General features: G+C 33.1%; 2 protein-coding genes across 2 annotated transcripts in view; one reads left to right on the plus strand and one right to left on the minus strand.

Moving 5' to 3' along the window:
• mim (missing-in-metastasis) overlaps positions 1 to 18,704 on the plus strand; it is a 282,563-nt gene that overhangs the window by 169,571 nt on the left and 94,288 nt on the right. The window lies entirely within an intron of this gene.
• Positions 584 to 14,737, minus strand: LOC137924753 (phenoloxidase-activating enzyme-like). Its single transcript, XM_068768176.1, has 6 exons — positions 14,587 to 14,737; positions 9,819 to 9,979; positions 7,627 to 7,882; positions 6,316 to 6,451; positions 5,039 to 5,235; positions 584 to 1,233 (listed from the first exon to the last, which is right to left on the minus strand). Exons 1-6 carry the CDS (start codon positions 14,657 to 14,659, stop codon positions 827 to 829), a joined length of 1,230 nt encoding a protein of 409 aa, XP_068624277.1. The 5' UTR covers positions 14,660 to 14,737; the 3' UTR covers positions 584 to 826.

Below are 18,704 nucleotides of genomic sequence, written 5' to 3' on the forward strand. Positions count from 1 at the left end.
GAAGATATGGTTGTTGTGTACAGGGTACAAAACCAATGTTATATGTGTACAGGGTGTTTACTTATTTGGTTATTAATTTAATTTATGGTACATTATTTAAAAATCAATGGTTTCAAAAATAACAACGTAATAATAGTCTAGTAAGAATATAATTATTGTTCACTGTGTCCTGTCAGATGTTATTGGTGAGTAGATTTTTCAATATAGCTTTAGAGTGATAAGTTTATACAATGCTATTGGAAATAAGTATAAAACCTTCACCCCCTTTGAAGCTTTTACTCCCACAGCCAATTGAAATGTATATCGATTGTGTAGGCGACACATACTGCCCTTTTTGCATTTTGAATAGTAGTCTGTAACCAAAGTCTTGGTTTTGTATATCAAAGCCCCTAATATTTCCACATTGTTATAATACGCCATAACATTACATCTTGTACTACATATATCATTATCATAATTACAGCTGTAGTACGTCAAAGCTGCCTTAGGCCTCTCAAGTAGATTTCAAACAGGCCTGGTTGGATGCAGAGTCCACAATATTCCGACAATTTCACGAGGTCGTATAAAATATTTCATGTTCATTGTTAATTATCTTAAAGTATGTAAATAAAAGTGAATTTTTGGTTTAAACACTTTATATCTTTTTACATATATTAACTTAACTTAATAAAGCTAAATTTTAACTAAATGACTCCGGTAACAATATATTATTAGATTAAAAAAAACATATAATTAGATTCATAAATAGGCGAAAATGGATTACAGTGAGATCTAGATTAAGATTAATACTTAAATACTAATGCAATTGGTGGGTAAGTCACTAGATCTAACTGGGTTTGTTCTCCTGCATGACGTCACTGATCCAATCTAAGTATTGATAAACGTATGTGTAGACCCCTGGTGCGTTTTCTGTTCCGCATACGTTGAGTCCGTAGCTCACGACACCGACCGCAACGAATTTTTCTTCGAAGTCGTACATCAAAGGTCCACCTGAGTCCCCGGAACAAGAGTCCTCATTCCTTACTCCGCCGGCACACATCTGTCCGTCAGATATCTTCCTAAACGAATACACCGTTTGGCAGCTGTCGTTCGGCACGTAAGGTACTTTCACGTGTTTCTTAACTTCGCTGAATTGAGTTCCGTTGCTTCCCCAGCCCGCCACCGTGAAGTTTAGCGGGGTTTTAAAGCTTTTTCTGAAGTCTTGCGTAGGTAGACATATCAGTCGAATGAACTCTGTAAAGATGAAGCAATGTAAGATATAACATGTACCAGTACTAACATAATAACTATAGTAAATATATAAATGCCGATCTAAAGGACCGGCAAGTGGCGCTGTATGTAAACCGCTTCTAACCGGTCCTATTCGAAATATATGGAGGAGGAGGCATTCTGTGTTTAGCACTAATCAGAGTAACATAACTCCTGAAGATGCCCCGTGGAGAAGTGAAACACGTGTTGAGTAATTTGGCGGTGGCAATTGTGTGATTCGCATTGTTTACCGCATACGCATTTATCAGCGGGCTGGCGGGCGGTGCATTTCATTGCACGACTACCACTGCATGTGCGGAAGTGGCTAAATATTGGTCCTTTTCTTACTTAGGATGGACTTTCGCAAGGTAACGCCTGATTCCATTAAATAGAGGAGGTCTATGTCCAACTGTAGACGTCCTATTGCTTAACTAATGACGATAATAACAATTGTAATATCTATGAAAATGAGATAATACATAGAGTACGACAGTAACAACCACGCAAAGAGAATATTGCGACATGCCTTAAAAATTTTTAGTTATTTCACACAAATTTTGCTGTCATTGTTTGGCAATGGTGTACATTTATCACAAAATTTGCGGCTCCGAATCAAATCAAAGTATGTGATAAACCACAGTACAATATTTTAAATTAGTATAGTACCTACGTGTATGTCTTAGCTAGCTGTATGAATTAGCGAAGCACGGAATTTCAAAACGTTGCATTGCTTAATAAATTTTCGTAAACAACGTCATCTTAACAAATTATTCCAGGACAAATTAAAGTAAAATGTAATAAATGTGTATTTCATAACTTAATGAACACGAAATGGATTATTAAAACAACGACTGAGTCACTGTGAATATCCTTAGGATTTTCCTTTACGTCTTTTCTTATTGCATTTATATACAATACAACAAAGATGTTAGAGATGCAAATAAAACTGAATACATATTGTGTAATGCAAAATTAAGAATAATAGATCAGGTTTAGACATAAACTTTGTTAATTATTTATTTTTAAATCATTACATTAGTCGACAGGCGCTTACTAGAAGGCATAGTAGGGATATTTGATCGCTCCGGTAATAAGTCTTGCGCTGTACGCGTCCAGTGATTTTCTGCGACCCACTCCGCATCTACCGTCTCCTAATCGCCACTTGAGAACATTTCGTCCCAAATGGCCAGTCTACTGCCACTTCAGACGATTAATTCTTAACTACGACGTTGACCTTGTTTTTTCTGGGAATTTTCGATTCGATCTCGCAGTGAGACTAATTTTGAATATATTATGTATATATGTTCATATTTTAATTTCAATTTAAGTTTTTCCACTAACTAACAGACCTCTTTTACAATTAATTGCTCTTTATCTTAGTTAAATTTGCATTATTATTTTTTTCTCTCTCTTGAACAAGCATATTTGTTGGAGTTTAATGTAAATTTTGTAATATTATAAATTGTCTGTTAAATTTATTAGATCTAGTGATACATAGGGTGATATCACTATAATTTATCGTAAAACATGTATCTATCTATATTTCAACAAACAAATAATAATTATTATTTTTGTTGCTAAAGAAATTTTAACATTACTAGCAGTTCGAAAGTATGTTTTCAACTGGTCAATGTAAATACGACTTTTTCACAATGAACGATTTGATTGGTTGATTTAATTGGACGTGGTAAGGCTGGTAAATAATGTTAATTCACATTATTATTAATGTGTACAGTAAAGGTATTAAAACCCTCGTTTTAAAATAAGTACATTTCATTCGAAATCTCTGTACAAATTTTACTTTAAACCGATTTCATAACCTGCTAGCTAAACAAAAATGTCCACTTGAGTAAACAATGACTAATGTATCTACTCTCTTCGGTATACCTTCATCTGATTTGATTAATTACAAAAAAAAAAATCAATTTGGAATGTTAATATTATTCTATCTAATATTTCTCTCTAATCTTGTTGTTAAAGTCAAGACGCTATACAGGATGCCTATGTTCAGAACTAGACGTCCGACGGCTGGAATGGTAAAGATGTTGATGGAAGTTAAAGAGAGCACAGTATACAGTGCTATCAACTGCCTTTGCAGATAAATGTTATCTTATGGTAATCAAGAGTCGGTGGACGCGGTGGAGATAGGCCCCTCACTGGGTAGACCGACCACATAGTTAATGTATGGGAAATCGCTGGATGTGGATAGCGCAAGACGGGACTTCGTGGAGATCTTTGTGGGAGGTCATTCCCTGCAGTGGGCATCTATCGGCTAAATGACGATGATGATAATGAGAGAATTTTTTAAATAGGATCGATGTTCCAAAGACATTATCATACATGTTCTTGTTTTACATTTACGACTTTTATTTCCGATTTTTTAATTGCTCACGCTTTGCATGTAATAATTTTCTAAGTAAATAAGTAAGTATCTTATTCTATCTTAACGATGCCTTAACAATGTCCAGTTTTTAAGAATACGTTTCGTGCGACCACTTCCTCATCCCTACTCTATATTGCCAACCTCAGGTTGTACTTCAGTACATGTGCGGCGGTTGTCGTATTTGTTACATCTATGATAAAAGATTGTTATGTTCGACATGAGCATATTATATAATAGGTTGTATTGTGGCAGTTAATAATGGGTTTCAGTGATATAAATGGAGTGAAAGAAACGCTTATTTCTCTAATATGTGTCTCAAATTTAAAAAGCAACTTGATTAAAGTTTACTTTGGGAATAATTCTATTCAATGTAGCGATAAACAGGACTCTAAATCAGTATCTATGTGAATAAATCTTTAATAAAATTTATATATCCTGAGCATATAAAAGAAGTGCACAAAACAAATGAAGGAATTGCAATAAACTGCACCAAACTAAACACGTAATGTCTAGACTGTTTAGAAATGAATGCTATCGATGGCGTTTCATATGTTTTGATAAATATCATATTCATGAAATGCAAATACGGGTTATTGTATCACACTCCTTCTAGCTACATTACATGTAGTAAGAAGGCTGAGCTGGGTGAGCTTTCTTATGACAGTGATGTATTATAATAATCTAATGTTATCACTGCCATTATCAAGATATTGTTTTTGGAATAGAAAATCCTGAACAGGTCTGGACTTGGTTCCGAACTTTGATATACTATAAAGCAAATTTGTTATTTTAACCCTTAATAGCCTGGAGTTTCAATTTTGATACCAATCTTTTAAACCGAATGTTCACATTACTATTAGTTTTTTTAATAGGTTGGCTGTACGAATTTTACTGATGTCTAATATTCTTTCCAAAGAAATAAAAAAAAAAAATCTATTTTTCCCTTCATCTAGCAACCCTCAAGCAAACACGGTAATATTAAAAAAAATCACTTTCGTAAATCAGGCTATTAAGGGTTAACGGATGGAAGGCTCCCATTAGGCTGCTTTTCCATGCGTTAGTCCAATCAAATCCGAAACAACCTCTATACCACAGCAGCTGAAGCAATACCCACCGTCGAAGACCAGCACAGATGGCGTAAAATAGTACGAAATAAGCAAATCATCATGATTCTCAGTAATGTGATACGACGAAAATAAGGAGTAATTTCTATAGGTCAAGCTTTTCTCATTGAATTATAATTTTTTTTTTACTGATGAGAGTAGATGTCACTTCTTGCAAACAACTTAGAGACAGTAATGTAAACAGTGTAAGAATATACGAACGATCGCCGCGACGATCTTGAGGGAGGGGGGGGGGGATATATCGACTGGTATATTGATGAATATATATGAAAAAGATAGTTACCTGTTATAGGAGCGTCAAATTTCAGTTTAGATAAGCCAATGTCATGATGATGGTTTGCTCTCGTGTAATTTGGATGCGGTATATTCTTCTCAATTGGTATTATTTCTACTGTTATTTCATCGCAGCATCCGCCGTCAACCTCGACGTAGTCGACCGGATACGAGGAGGTGTTGAATTCAGCCAGTCGTGCGAACTTTCTGGAATGTACATTATTTATTTAAATTTCTAATATTTTGTTAATGATTTCGGGACCAAATTTGGAATTGTCATCTACCTATAATATTAATATAATACGGTATGTTTTTATCCAGTCCAAAATATTCATGATTCAACATAATATAGACTATATCTCTTGTTGATATCATGTTGAATCAATCATCTGTTTTGATGATAAATTGTTCAGACCTGAGAAGAACAAGCGAAAGAAACTCAGATACCATGTATATTTAATGACATGAAATTATTTATTCAACCTATATTTAAATAATTTATATGAAATCATTTCGAATGTACTAACTCATAGTACACAAACATTCTTTGATATTCTTTTTTATAAATCTGGCTTAATGCGAACACATACCGCAATATTTAAGTATGCTTTTAAAAAAGACGAACATTTGTAATGGTTCCAAATCGTACTATGGTTAGGACTTACAATTTCGGGATTCCGAATCCCGGACAGTTTTTGTCCTGTATTAAAAACAAGTATTTTGTAACAATACGGGCATTTTGGTATTAGATTATACATACAAAATGCAAGTTATTAGTATTATTTCATAAATACTTTCAATTTAATTATATTTTTTGCTTCTTTAATTATATATATCATACTAGCCTGTTATATGTAAAATAAAACATAGAATTTAATATGTACTTTTTTTCACTTGCACGTTTTTTGTATCTATCTACTCCTACTCTCTATGTAATAAAATAAATAATATTAACGCATTTTGGAACAAAATTTATTGAATTTCATATATTATATTTTAACAAGTCAATATAATAAATGAGTAATTAAAAATATACTAGTAATTTTTTTTAATAATAATACCGGTTTTAATACCGGATTTTAGTTCGGTGTGTGTTTAGTTATTTTAGCCCTGACTGTGGTTCTTCGGGTTAAATAAGAAAAAGGATTTATTACAAAACAATTTTTCTTAATACCGATATTACTTTAACTGAGAAACATAATCTGGATACCAGCTCTGGTGCTCTGGTAATAAATATTAATTAATTACGATATAAATTTAAAATGAAAATACAAAGTCTTTACTTACGGTTTCTTGGTCAAACAATGCGCCGCTGTTAACACAAATCTCGTTGTGATTAGGCTGCCCCCGCAAAGCGTGGCGCCGTTGTCATACTCGAGTAAGGCGAGCCACGGGTATTGGTCGATAGCCGCTATGCCTCCCCCTAGAATTTATTTCAAAACACTACATCATTTCTGCAAGAATTATATTAAGATTTAAAATACTTTCCTATTGGATAAGGAAGTATTAAAAGTATACTTTTCATTAAAACTATTAGAAAACATTTATGTACATTTTAGAAAAAATATATCGCATCGCGAATGATAAGTTTTGTCGCGATTTTATTATATCATAGACTTAAGCTAGGCCATGATTTGGTTAGATTAAAAAAAATTATGACACTGGCTATAAAGTTAAATAAAAATATATTTCAATGCCTTGGCAAATAATAAAATTTTGCGGTGAACAGATTTTTAGATGTTTCTTTCCATGAAATTACGTTTATGAATAATTGTGACATCTGTTTTATGAACTACAATCTAACGTGTTTTTGTAACTTTCGTGTTCTCGATAAATATTGTCATCATAATCCGTAAGGAACTATTTGACATAAGAGAATAACACCATAACTTAAGTCGTCTTACAACAATGAATTTATTTTTAAAAAATTCAATATGAATGTCAAAATAGGTTTATCAAGATATTACGTTCTGCCGAATTAGATGTAGCTGCCATGGAGTACCAGCGACAAAAATAAATGATAACTCGTAATCAGTTTTTGGCGAGTGGACAGCCGGCTACTATCACAAAGGTGAAAAGATGCTTCATTATATATATATATATATATATATATATATATATATATATATATATATATATATATATATTTATATATATATACATACATACACTATATTTATACACACACACACACACACATATATATATAAATATAAATGCCTTACATGTATATACATATATAAATACATATTAAAACAAGTGTAACTGTGTCTGCGACACTAATGCTCGCTTATACGAGTATAAGCAATGTCTTCTCTATTAATTCTCCAAAAGTATTATCTATTTCCAACAGTCATTTCCAAGTATTCCTTACTCAATATAAAGATTTCTGTTTGGAATATTTTACTGCATAGTTATTCTTGGGGGAATGGAGGCTAAAGATTCTCTAGTGGCGACCACGAGCCGGTGGACGTGGCGTGGTTAAAGTGTCCTATTGGGTGGACAGACGATTTGGTTAAAGCCGCTGCAAGTAGCTGAAGCCGGCATCTATCGGCCGATATAATTATGACTGTATCATTTTAATGATTGTTAACCTACCTATAATTCTATTTGCATTGGATAAGTCCTTTCCACATTCAGCACCGCCTTGTATGTTTGTCGGCGGTGGACGTTTTGTTTCAGGATATTTAATAACTTTAACTTTGTCTTCATCAGTGTCCCTCGGGTTGATGTCGTTTCCTTGATCAATGGTTATTGGGGTCGGTTTCTCTCTTAAGTCAATCATGTCCATATCCGGATACACGATTGGGATCGCTTGAAAGTTAGCCCACTGCGATTCCGGCGGGCAGCAGAACTGTCAACAAATATTATTTGATTTTTACTAGAGCTTCATTCTTTATACGGGGTGTTTTGTTGTTGAACTATAAGCTTTAACGGAGTGAATGTATAGCTCATTTGTCAAGACCTTCACATATTTCCAATCTCATAGTGTAAAGTGATTACTTTGAAATATGTTACATTAATTTACTTTTTCTATTGGAATGCGATAGATTAGTAAATTCTGGCTGTAAGTACAGTCTTGGACAGATAAGTAAATAGTAGTAATTAAACGGTTTTATTAAGTTCGACCCGTACGGAATTTATTTGGATCAAAATTAGAAATTGAAATTTAAGCACCTTCCCGTTGTCAGATTGATCTGAAATTTGGTACACACATTTAATTTAGATGACAATACAATATAATAAAATCAATAACATTATAAATCTAAGATGGCCGCCGATACAAAATGGCGGATTACGTATTTTTCCTTAACCCCCTCAATATGGGTATCAAATGAAAGGGCTATTCTAGTAAAACACGATGATTATGTCAAAATTTAAAATTCAAGATGAACGCCGTTCCAATATGGCGGACTAGGTACATATTTTTTCACAACCACCACAATATGGGTATCAAAAAACCGTTCAACTTAAAAGTTTTTTAAATGTATTATAATATTAAGTTATCCGAAGTTGAATAACGCTTTTACTTTTATCGGGTTCGGTACATAGGGTTCACCGTACACTGTCAGCAAATAATCAAACATTCACCACTATGAAGCTTTTACACCTATAATGAATGTAACTAGAGCACACAAAATATGGTAAAATAAAAGAATAGATGGAATTAAAAATGCTGAGAAAAAATGCAAAAGATTTATTGCATATTTTGCACGAGGTGGGAATTTTTAAATCGTAAATATACGTTAGTTTATTAAAAGCATAACTAAACTATTTAAGCTGACAGAGTAAGACGTTTATGTGTCTAAATTGGGCATGCAATAGTGGTTTCAATAATCCTCTTTTTTTCGTCGTGAGCTCATGTTTGAGACATAGATTTAAAATGTGTTGTAGTATTATTATTTTTAATTACATCTATTCTAGATGGTTCCACTGCTCGATCTATCTTCATTCATCATTTTATTGTTACGAAAAGATCGGTTGCAAGCGGTCTGCATCGAGCTTCCGTCATAGTTATGGGAGATTTTTTACATTACTCTTCCTGGTCCTTGATCTCTAGTCCAAAACTTTAAGGCTCCAGTGTAACTTTTTTCTGCACGCTATATGGTCCCTACATTTCAGACTTAATTACTGATTTGAATTAAAAATTGTTTTGTTTTATTTGCATGTTTTGCATTCCAGGATGGAAAGCGATATGATTTCACTTTCAGAGATCAGAAATGAGAAGATCTGTAGATGAATTAAGTTAACTGATAAAGCCAAGCATTTTGGAAAGTTGTGGTGGCAGTTGTCAGGCTACATAACGCGCAGAACTGATGTCCGCTGGAGCCTTAAGGTTTTAAAGTAGAGACTACGGACCGAAGAGCGCAGCGTAGGGCGTTCCCGCAAAAATTTTACAGATGCTGAACTCAAGTCGTTTCCAACTATTCCCATTGAAATTCTATCAGGGAGGCTGGCTGAATCGACGATAATAAATTCACTATCAAATTATTTTACTAATGCCTCGGAATGCTGATCTACTCAGAAGAACCAGACAGGAACTCAATATTAGCTCTTTTTAAATGAAATTTAACAATGTTTAATGTATAAATATCAACCATGTAAATGAGTCAACAAGTCAAATTTCTCAAATTACAATCAACCAAAATCTGATAAGTAATTTATTTTTAATTTGAAATTTAGAAGTGAAATATCTTTGGAAACCAACATGGATACAATTATGAGATGCCTGTTAATTAAAATGAGTTATTTTCCTATAAATATAACTGCTGTACTCTAATCATACTTACAAGTTGCCGGTAGCCGGATGAGACCCCGCACGAGGACTGCTTCAGGTAGTTCAGATCGGCCGCAGTTTTGACTCTCTTCTTGTTCAGCTCGAACAAAGGTTTGCACTTCTTCCAAAACACGCAATCCCCGGTGTTTCCGTTTGGCATGCGGCATTGTTTATCTGGAAACGTTTAAATTTAATTCTTACTTTTTCTTCTTATTTGTCATTTCTGATTTCACGGCCGAAAAACAATGCAAGGATCTCAGTAATTCAAAGTGATTTTGTTAATTAAATTATGAATACTAAAATATAAGAAATATGTCTGAGATCTTAATTGCGATATTTTTTAATCGTCATACACTTTGCACTATCATCATTATCGTTTCAATAGAACGTTCATTACTGGATATGATTTCCAATAGGGCCGACTGGAAGCGGCCTGCATCCAGTGTATTTAAACGACTTTAACAAACGCTGTGTTTTCTTTAAAAATGGGAAATACATGTATCAATTAGTCATATGCAATTACTCATAAGCAATTAGCCATTCCGAGAACACTGTATGTTGTTTTTAGATACTTTTATTGGGTTCAATTTGGGTTAATTCTGTTACATGCGATTTTTCGTTTACACCAAAATTTTTTTAGTAATCTTAACCTTGTGTAACACAAAATATTTGCTAAATTTTTATTTTGAAGTAGAATAATATTATTTATCAAAATAATTCTGTGTGCCAATACTTTAAAATAATCTGCAATTTTTTACAAGAACAAACAAACTGATGGATATCACTAGAATTACTAGATTAATGAAATGTTAACATAAATATTATTGTACCAAGATATGTGTTAAATGCTGTCAGGGATGATACCACCCAAACGCGGATGTGATCTTCTTTAGATGAAGGAATATGCGTTTAGCGTTTTGCGGGTGATTAACCATCCAAGCACGTTGGTAAGGAAAATGATAGCCAAGATTTTTCGGGATGCTGTATTCACATAAGTACAAAGATTATTTGAAATTTATACGACCCTACGCGCAACGGTAGCTAATCACATCACTGATGGTGTCAAAATTCAAATTTGCGTTCGTTTTGAATTTCGAACGCTCAAGAATTGTTTGACTTAAAAGTGTTGTATTTGTCGTGACCGGCAATATAGAGTGTAAACCCGTCCTTACCAGATGGGAAGATTGTGGCTTCTATGCTATTTTCCTTTTGAAAAAAAAACCGTAAAAACTGGAAATATCTATTCTAAAAATTTTTCATTTGTTTTGTTACTCACTATGTCCTATATTTATCATTATCATCTCAGCCGTAGCTGATCTACTGTTGGACATATCCCACCATCACAGATTTTAAATAAATCTGGTTGGAAGCGGCGTACATTTGGCGGCCTTACAAAGTCCTTTGTCCATCTTGTAAGGGTGCGTTTACTGCGATTAAAAAATAAAGTGAAATTGTCTTAAATGAGAAAAAATGTTTTAAATACTCCCAGGCATTAGATAGGCAGGAATTTTTTTCCTAGGTTGGTAAGACTATCTATAACATTTGTCAAGCGTTAGTTTTTGAAAAGTTGTAAGATCATTTTGCTTAGTCAAAATGATTTTGAATGACTTTTTGTGTCTCCAATGCGTCAAGTCTCGGTTGGTCGATGTAATACTGCATTGGTTCTTTGCGACATTTCGCTAAAAACTCGTCTCATATCGTTTCGCAACCACCATATTCGTCTGATTTGGCTCCGTGCAACTTCTGGCTATTCAGCAAACTCTAAAGGTCAATGCCAGGTCGTCGTTGGACACGATGGAAGAGATAAATACCAAGTCAAAGAAGGTATTGAAGGCTTTATTTTACTGCTGTTTTGAGGACTGGAAAAGGCGTTGGCATATATGCGTTTTATCAGACGGGGATTACTTTGAAAGGAATAAAATTGATTTGGTAAAATAAATAAATAATTTCTTTTTTACATTTTACAAAAAGATTCACTTTACTTATTGATCACAGTATTACTTCGCTGCACTTGCCGGTCTGTGGTCTTTACTCTAGAACCTTAAGGCTCCAGCGGCTATTAGTTTTGCGCGCTATGTCGCCTTTCTATCTTCAATTATTCACCTTTTCTTTTTGACTAAAGAAATACATATGTATTTATAATACAATTAAGTAATTCTATTATTTACGTATAATTTCATTTTATTACTTACATGACTCATATTTAAACTTACGTTGTCCTCAATGATATCGCTATAATAGCCGCTAGACGCGGTTCCAAAAATAACGTCTGTTATATGAACATACGTAATGTACCTAGAGACATGTACTCGTATAACTTATTGTCATAATACTTGTTTGTTTTTCAATAATATGAAAGGTATCGGAATATATCTCCCGTTACTACAACAAATTTGTAATTGATGTTGATAGTTTAAGTAATAACATGCAGGACGAACGGGTGAAATTCCATTTAAAAAAATATGTAAATGAACAAAAGGGTCATTGGAAACCTGCCCATGGAGACATGACATGAGTGATTTACGTTTTGAGAGTGAAGTTCTTGTGCACAAGAGAAAGCTTTTTTGGATGTGTAAGTTTAAGAATACATAAAAATAAAAGTACATAAATATATGTATGTACATACATGTATATGTAATATTTATATATATGTGTTACATTTTAAGTTTGTCTTCCGGAAAAGGTTAGTATATATTATAATATGATATTAATCAATTTAAATATACCATTAAAAGCCTGGCATTGAAAAGTTTAACTTAACAATTTTATTTATACTTTAAAAAAATGGTTTACTTCGAATGTTAGCTTCATGGGGTCAATATATATACATATATATATATATATATATATATATATATACACACACGAATATTACTTAATTAATTTCTTCACGGTTTTGACGTGAAGTTTTAAGTTACTCTATTCTATCACCTGTTGAAACGATTTATTCACATAAACATTTATTTTGATTTGAGATTGAATAAAAGTTGTGGTGTTAATTGTTGAAAGTATAGCTGTAGTTTGCTTTACTAAGATCGCTCTTGTATGAGTGCGGTATCAAACTATACAGAATGAAATAAGGCTTCGTAATTGTTTCTTTCAATCAATAAATCAAAGCAACAATACAAGCCATTACAAGCCGCTGTTCAGGTAATTATGCATGTACAAGATAATATGCAAGCCATGCGTTCGGTTTAAACTGATATAAAATTATAAGAGAATTAGAAAACTCACTTAGTGTTGTATTTTTCTACCGACAAAATGAAACACAATAATATGTGCACGTACAGTAAAAAGCTGTATATATACCCTATATGGAATGATCATTCCGGAATATATTACATTGATTTATTTTTTCATTTGAAATGCGTCAGACTAACTTCTGGCCGTCCAAAGTCTCTAGGGATAGATAGTATAAATATATTATTTTATATATAAAAAAATTTATATACATAGTATTTTTAAAACGCTTTTAACGTAATGCACGATATTTATAATGTCTGAAACTATAGATTTGTGGATAGTGCCATATATTATATGACAACAAATACCCCTTCAGAGCTTTTACACCTACAACTAAACATTCGATATATTAGTTTTAGACGCTGCTCACTAGTTTTTGTTTTGATTTAAAATCATTTGAAAAAGTATAAATAGTTGACTTTCCGGAATGAACGTCAAAAGAGTTTGAATTGGAATATGGAATATCATAGTAAATTTAATACCCTTTTCATTCACTTTACGTTTCCATGCAATGCATTCATATGCAATATTTACGTTGCGACGAATGGAATCCGTAATTTTTCGAAAAGCGGAAGACCGTTCAAATGCTTTAACCTCCATTCACTTCTCTCTCAACCTTTACTTTCATATTGTAAGAAGCGATTTCATGTTTAAAAATTAACTTTAGTTTAAAGCACAGGTTAAGTGCCAAACCACTTGTCTCAATGAACACAAAATTACACAGATTTTGTTTATTAAAACATTACTTATGCAAAATATAACGACGAACTAATTATCGAAGCCATTTTCCACAAGTAAATATTTGGGCGGTGCCCATGTTTACTTTTATTCAACAAAATTTTCTAATTCTTGGTTCTTTGATCAATTTGATGGAATTTTTGATTGTTATAACAAGTTTTTCATGGATATTTACAACATAAAATTTTAATATTACACTGTTTTCGGAGCCAATGTAAAATCAAAAAACGCCTTAATAGTTGAAATACCCAATTGTTGTCACTTTACGTTCACTGCATCATAAATAACTGTCTTGGTTCGTTTAGTTTAATTGATTTTGTACAAATGTACAGTACAGTATTTTACAATCCCCATAATGTTTCACAAACTTATGTATTCCAACAACATACAAGACAAGGCCGAAGCAAGGTTTTGAGATTCCCGCGCATTAAATGTAATATCTGTTTACAATGAAAACAAACGAATCCTACATTACGTTCTTTGAGTATTCGCAACAATTCCGTTTACTACTCCAGTCTTACGTGTTTCTAGTACGTATCATTTTTTATCAAATCTAAATAAATTGCTATGCAATTACATATTTAACTATATATGTGTATTAACATAATATTATAAAATGATTTTTTTTCTCTAATACGCGATTCTAGGAAAGGAATAAATGACTGTCCCTCGTAAATCTAAATTTACGATTTAATTTTTTTTTGCATTTTTTTTATATTTCATTTACATATTCTAGTCGAATTCTTGGTGGTTATTCATGTTAATGTAATTTGAGTTGTATATATTGTGTAGTTACTGACCTGTGTTCACGAAGTTTGTTGTGAAAAATAATAGTAAAACTAAAAACGCCAAACAGAACTGCATTGTGAACATTCGTAATAAAGAAACACGGTCGGCGTCGTAACAATGCGTGCGTCTCGGACGCCGCTCAACGCGACACTGAGGCTTGCGATCTGGTCAGACGGCTTGTGAAGGGGCAACTTTGGCATCTGCCGTGACGATTGGTCTTTTGTAGCTTCTATTGCACCGTACGTAATGCTTTCATTGCCGGCCCAACCACGTGGTGGCGGTGGTGGGGATGTTGTTCCATGTTTGAATGCTTCGTGTTTATCATATGCATTCAGTGTGTACTTTGTTCGTTTGATTTGAAGGCTTCGATGCGTTATAAATAAAACTTATTTTTCAATGAATGTTATTAATATGTTGTAATTATAGTATGATAATGTGTCGACTCACACAAGTTTGATTACTCGCCAAAAGCTTTTACAGTTTGAATGTGATAGGCGCCACACCCACCCTATTCTCCAGGTCTGGCGCCTTCGGATTATTATTTGTTTCGACCACTGGAAAACTTTTTTGGTGGTTATTACACCTTTATTTCAAAAATCACTAGAATTAGTTTTATATGACTCATTCTAGAAAATTAAAGGAAAATTACTTAACTTTTTTAATTCCAATATTAAAAATATATGTTACCGATATAGCCCCTCCGGCGACGCAGGTACTATATAGTTTGGCGGCATCCCAATTCAGAGAAATTATAGTACAGAGCGGCCCGAGCCAAGGGATCCTAGGGATCCCTTGAGGTTTGTTAAATAAAAGGTTTTAAGCAAAACTCTCTTTAAGCTCTTCCTCGGAACCTGTGGGATATGGAAATGATACTTTAGCAGTAGTGTAAGTCAGGTCTAAAAAGAAGAGTGAATTTTTTTTATTTTTTTTTTGGAATTAGTTACAAATTATAACATAATACCAGTGTTCGGCATGGCGCTGATTTATGGGACAACCCAAATGAGTGCGTTTCCAAATTTGTGTGCATGCCGCCTAATTCACGCAACAACGCGTAATGCGTCGCAACTTCGTGCAATCACATGTCTAAACGTGTACGCACAAGTATGGAGTTGCACAAGGTTTTGCTCGCCTTGCATATTTTTGATTCAAAAATTTGAATTTGAGTCATAACATTTTGATTAACTTATGCTTTTCATTAAACCATGTGTAAACAATGTATCCGAAATATGAATTTTCTAATTAATCCTGAATAAATTCTAATTGATCGTGCTTATGAATATTATTAACCACGAAATACATTTGTAAAAACGAGTTGGCCTATAGCATCCCAACATAAATAATAAATTAATGTAACATCACAGTGATCACTTTATGTAAGGTGATTGAAAATAGGTATGGATGTAAATCTTTGTACTGACACATTACTTTAAAGCATTTACATTTATACCTGTAAACAGTCAGCCTGTATATCAAGAAAATGATTTGTATTATTAACGATTGCTTTAAATTTTTTTTATTTTATATTTAAGGATATAAAGTCATTAATATGAACTTAGTATTTTCAGTTTTTAATATGTAATATATGTTTGAATTTTTCGTATTAAAAAATAAAGAAGCTTTAGATTATAGGTTGCTTGTTATGACCTACTCTAAGTGCTATAGACCAGTGTTTTCCAACACAACAGAGGGGCAATTTGATTGTTCAGGGAGTATTTCGAAAGTAGAATCAACAGAAGTTTAACCCTATCGCTCTAATATAAAAATATATATATATATGTTACTCAGGAAGGCGTGAGAGCTTTAGAAAACCTAAGTCATGCACCATGACTCATAAAAGGTTAAGGTAAACTGCTTTATAAGTTGACGCTTGAAAGATGTTTTTAAAGAAATAATTGGTATTATAGATACATTATCGAGTTAGGTTTTGTTTAATATTATCGATATTTTCCAGCTACACAATAAATAAAGGTTGTATCACAAAGATATTGTATGGATAATACTAATTAAAAAAAAAATGTTCACCTAGTTGCGTTTTAGGACTTCCATATTTGAAAAGTCGTTTAAAATAAAAGTGCGTATCAACTATGGAAAAGTGTTCAGTATTATTTCAGAGGTAAAAATCTACTAGATATAGAAAATTCCAATGGATTTCAAATATGACCGATTGAATGTAGCCTGAAATCAGTGTCTTCCGATGACTTTAACAAAGCTGTCTATACACTTTGTGGTTACCTCTCCAGTCTGATCGGCCGTCACTTCTGCGTACTGCATCGTCTGTCACTTTTTATTTTTAATCTGTGTTATAAGGAAACAAATAATTTGCTTCGGATTGATAATGACCCAGCTTCCTATACGACATATATTAGGTAATGTAAGAAATTTAAAACTGTACTGTTTATTAACTAGTGTTTCAAAATAAGAGCAATTTGTTGGCACTTTATAAGTAATATGACGAAGTCAGAATTTACGACTTTATCACAAAAGCGCAATTAAATCCGTCGGGATTTGTTCGTAGGTCGATAAGATTAAATGTATTATAAAATAAAAAGTGAAAATAAAAGAATGAAATAAGTGTTACGTTGGTCTTTTTAATATTATTCATAATATTAGTCACACTTTTGTAGCGACGGCGGCTTACAGTATTCTTGTGCAACCCGGTTTAATTTATGAATAAACTTTAACCGGAACAAGTTAAAGATAACTCTTTTTTATTTTATACGGCCCCCGCTATTGGAGACCTCTTAATACCCTATCTTGTTTATTGAACAGGGACGTTTTTTTTACTTTATTTTTAATTCTACACTTTTATCTATCCTTCTTTTTCATTCTAATTACCTTATAAAAGATTACTCTTTAGTTAAACAGGTTCGATAGTATACCCCAAGTCTTTACCTAAGGGATGTTGTCGAACATCTTAACGAAAGAGACACAAGGATATAGTTAATACACATAAGTACATCACCGACGTGGGTCTATGAACCCACCACTAACAGCTAATAGTGACAACAAGACCATCACAAATTCAAGGTCAAAGTGATGTCAGGTCCATCACTATGAGGTTTGACTCTACCAACGAAAGCGTGCTACGCATTCGCACTCAACATTATAACTTCAACGTAGAACTGAAGACAATCCTTTTCTAAATAAATGAAAAATTAAAACCCTTGACACATTTATCATTGTCCTCCTTCTCAGATGGACATCTATAATCTTTTGAGTATCCTTACAATTCTCGATCATACATTTTTTGAGAAATAGTAATATCTGACTTGAAAAACGTGGTATTCAAATTGCTTCCATCTCCTTCAAAGTAGCCGTCCATAATTTAGGAGCAACGAGTAAGATTTTAAAGTTGACCTTACTATATGCAACAAGCAGCATACAAATTATAACTTAATACATGGTCTTGTTTTTAGGTACTTTATGTAATTACTGTGTCATAATAATTACAATGACGTAAACTGTTTACTCTTATTATTTAATATAATAATAATAAAGCTTCATTTCATTCCACACAAATGACTAAAAATTAGTAATAGTTTGAATAATTTTGTACTAAGTTTAAATGGACCCCCTCAGGGTAAAAGCCTCCTCCAAAGCTTTCCATTTTCCTCTATCTTTGACAACTTGGAGCCGCCCGTGATCTGCCGTAGCCACGATCTCGTCAGCCCATCTGGAATTAGATTTGCCTCTCGCTCTGGTACCTCGTGGTCCCTTCAATTTTAAAATGAATACTAGCTGATCCCGCAAACGTTGCTTTGCCATGTATGTTATTTCTAGAATTTTTTTTTAGGAAAGTTTTTAATTAACAAACAAAAAATTAGAGTTGATCGTAGAAGGGTGAAAAATTAGGGTTGTTTGTATTTTTGTATGCCGTATCATAAAAAAAATTAAAAACAAAAAATTTTGTGTAAAAAAAAATAAAAAATAAAATTTAGGGGTGGACCACCCTTAACATTTAGGGGGATGAAAAATAGATGTTGTCCGATTCTCCACCCTGGCCGATATGCGCGCTAAGATTCACGAAAATCGGTCGAGCCGTTTCTGAGGAGTTCAATCACGCACACCGTGACACGAGAATTTTATATGTTAGATTTAATATAGCATATTATTTTTAGTAGTACATTTT

Source organism: Battus philenor, unplaced genomic scaffold (assembly GCF_028537555.1).
Source record: "Battus philenor isolate CCGP_79_NKW_IND1 unplaced genomic scaffold, ilBatPhil1.0.hap1 SCAF_24, whole genome shotgun sequence".
Taxonomy (NCBI): Eukaryota; Metazoa; Arthropoda; class Insecta; order Lepidoptera; family Papilionidae; genus Battus; species Battus philenor.

Coding starts and splice junctions, on each gene's coding strand:
- LOC137924753 (XM_068768176.1), bottom strand. CDS start 14,659: ATGTTCACAATGCAGTTCTGTTTGGCGTTTTTAGTTTTACTATTATTT. Junction 5,236..6,315: donor CATTGTTTGACCAAGAAACC/GTAAGTAAAGAC, acceptor TGTACATTCCAG/AAAGTTCGCACGACTGGCTG. Junction 1,234..5,038: donor ATTTGACGCTCCTATAACAG/GTAACTATCTTT, acceptor TCATCTTTACAG/AGTTCATTCGACTGATATGT.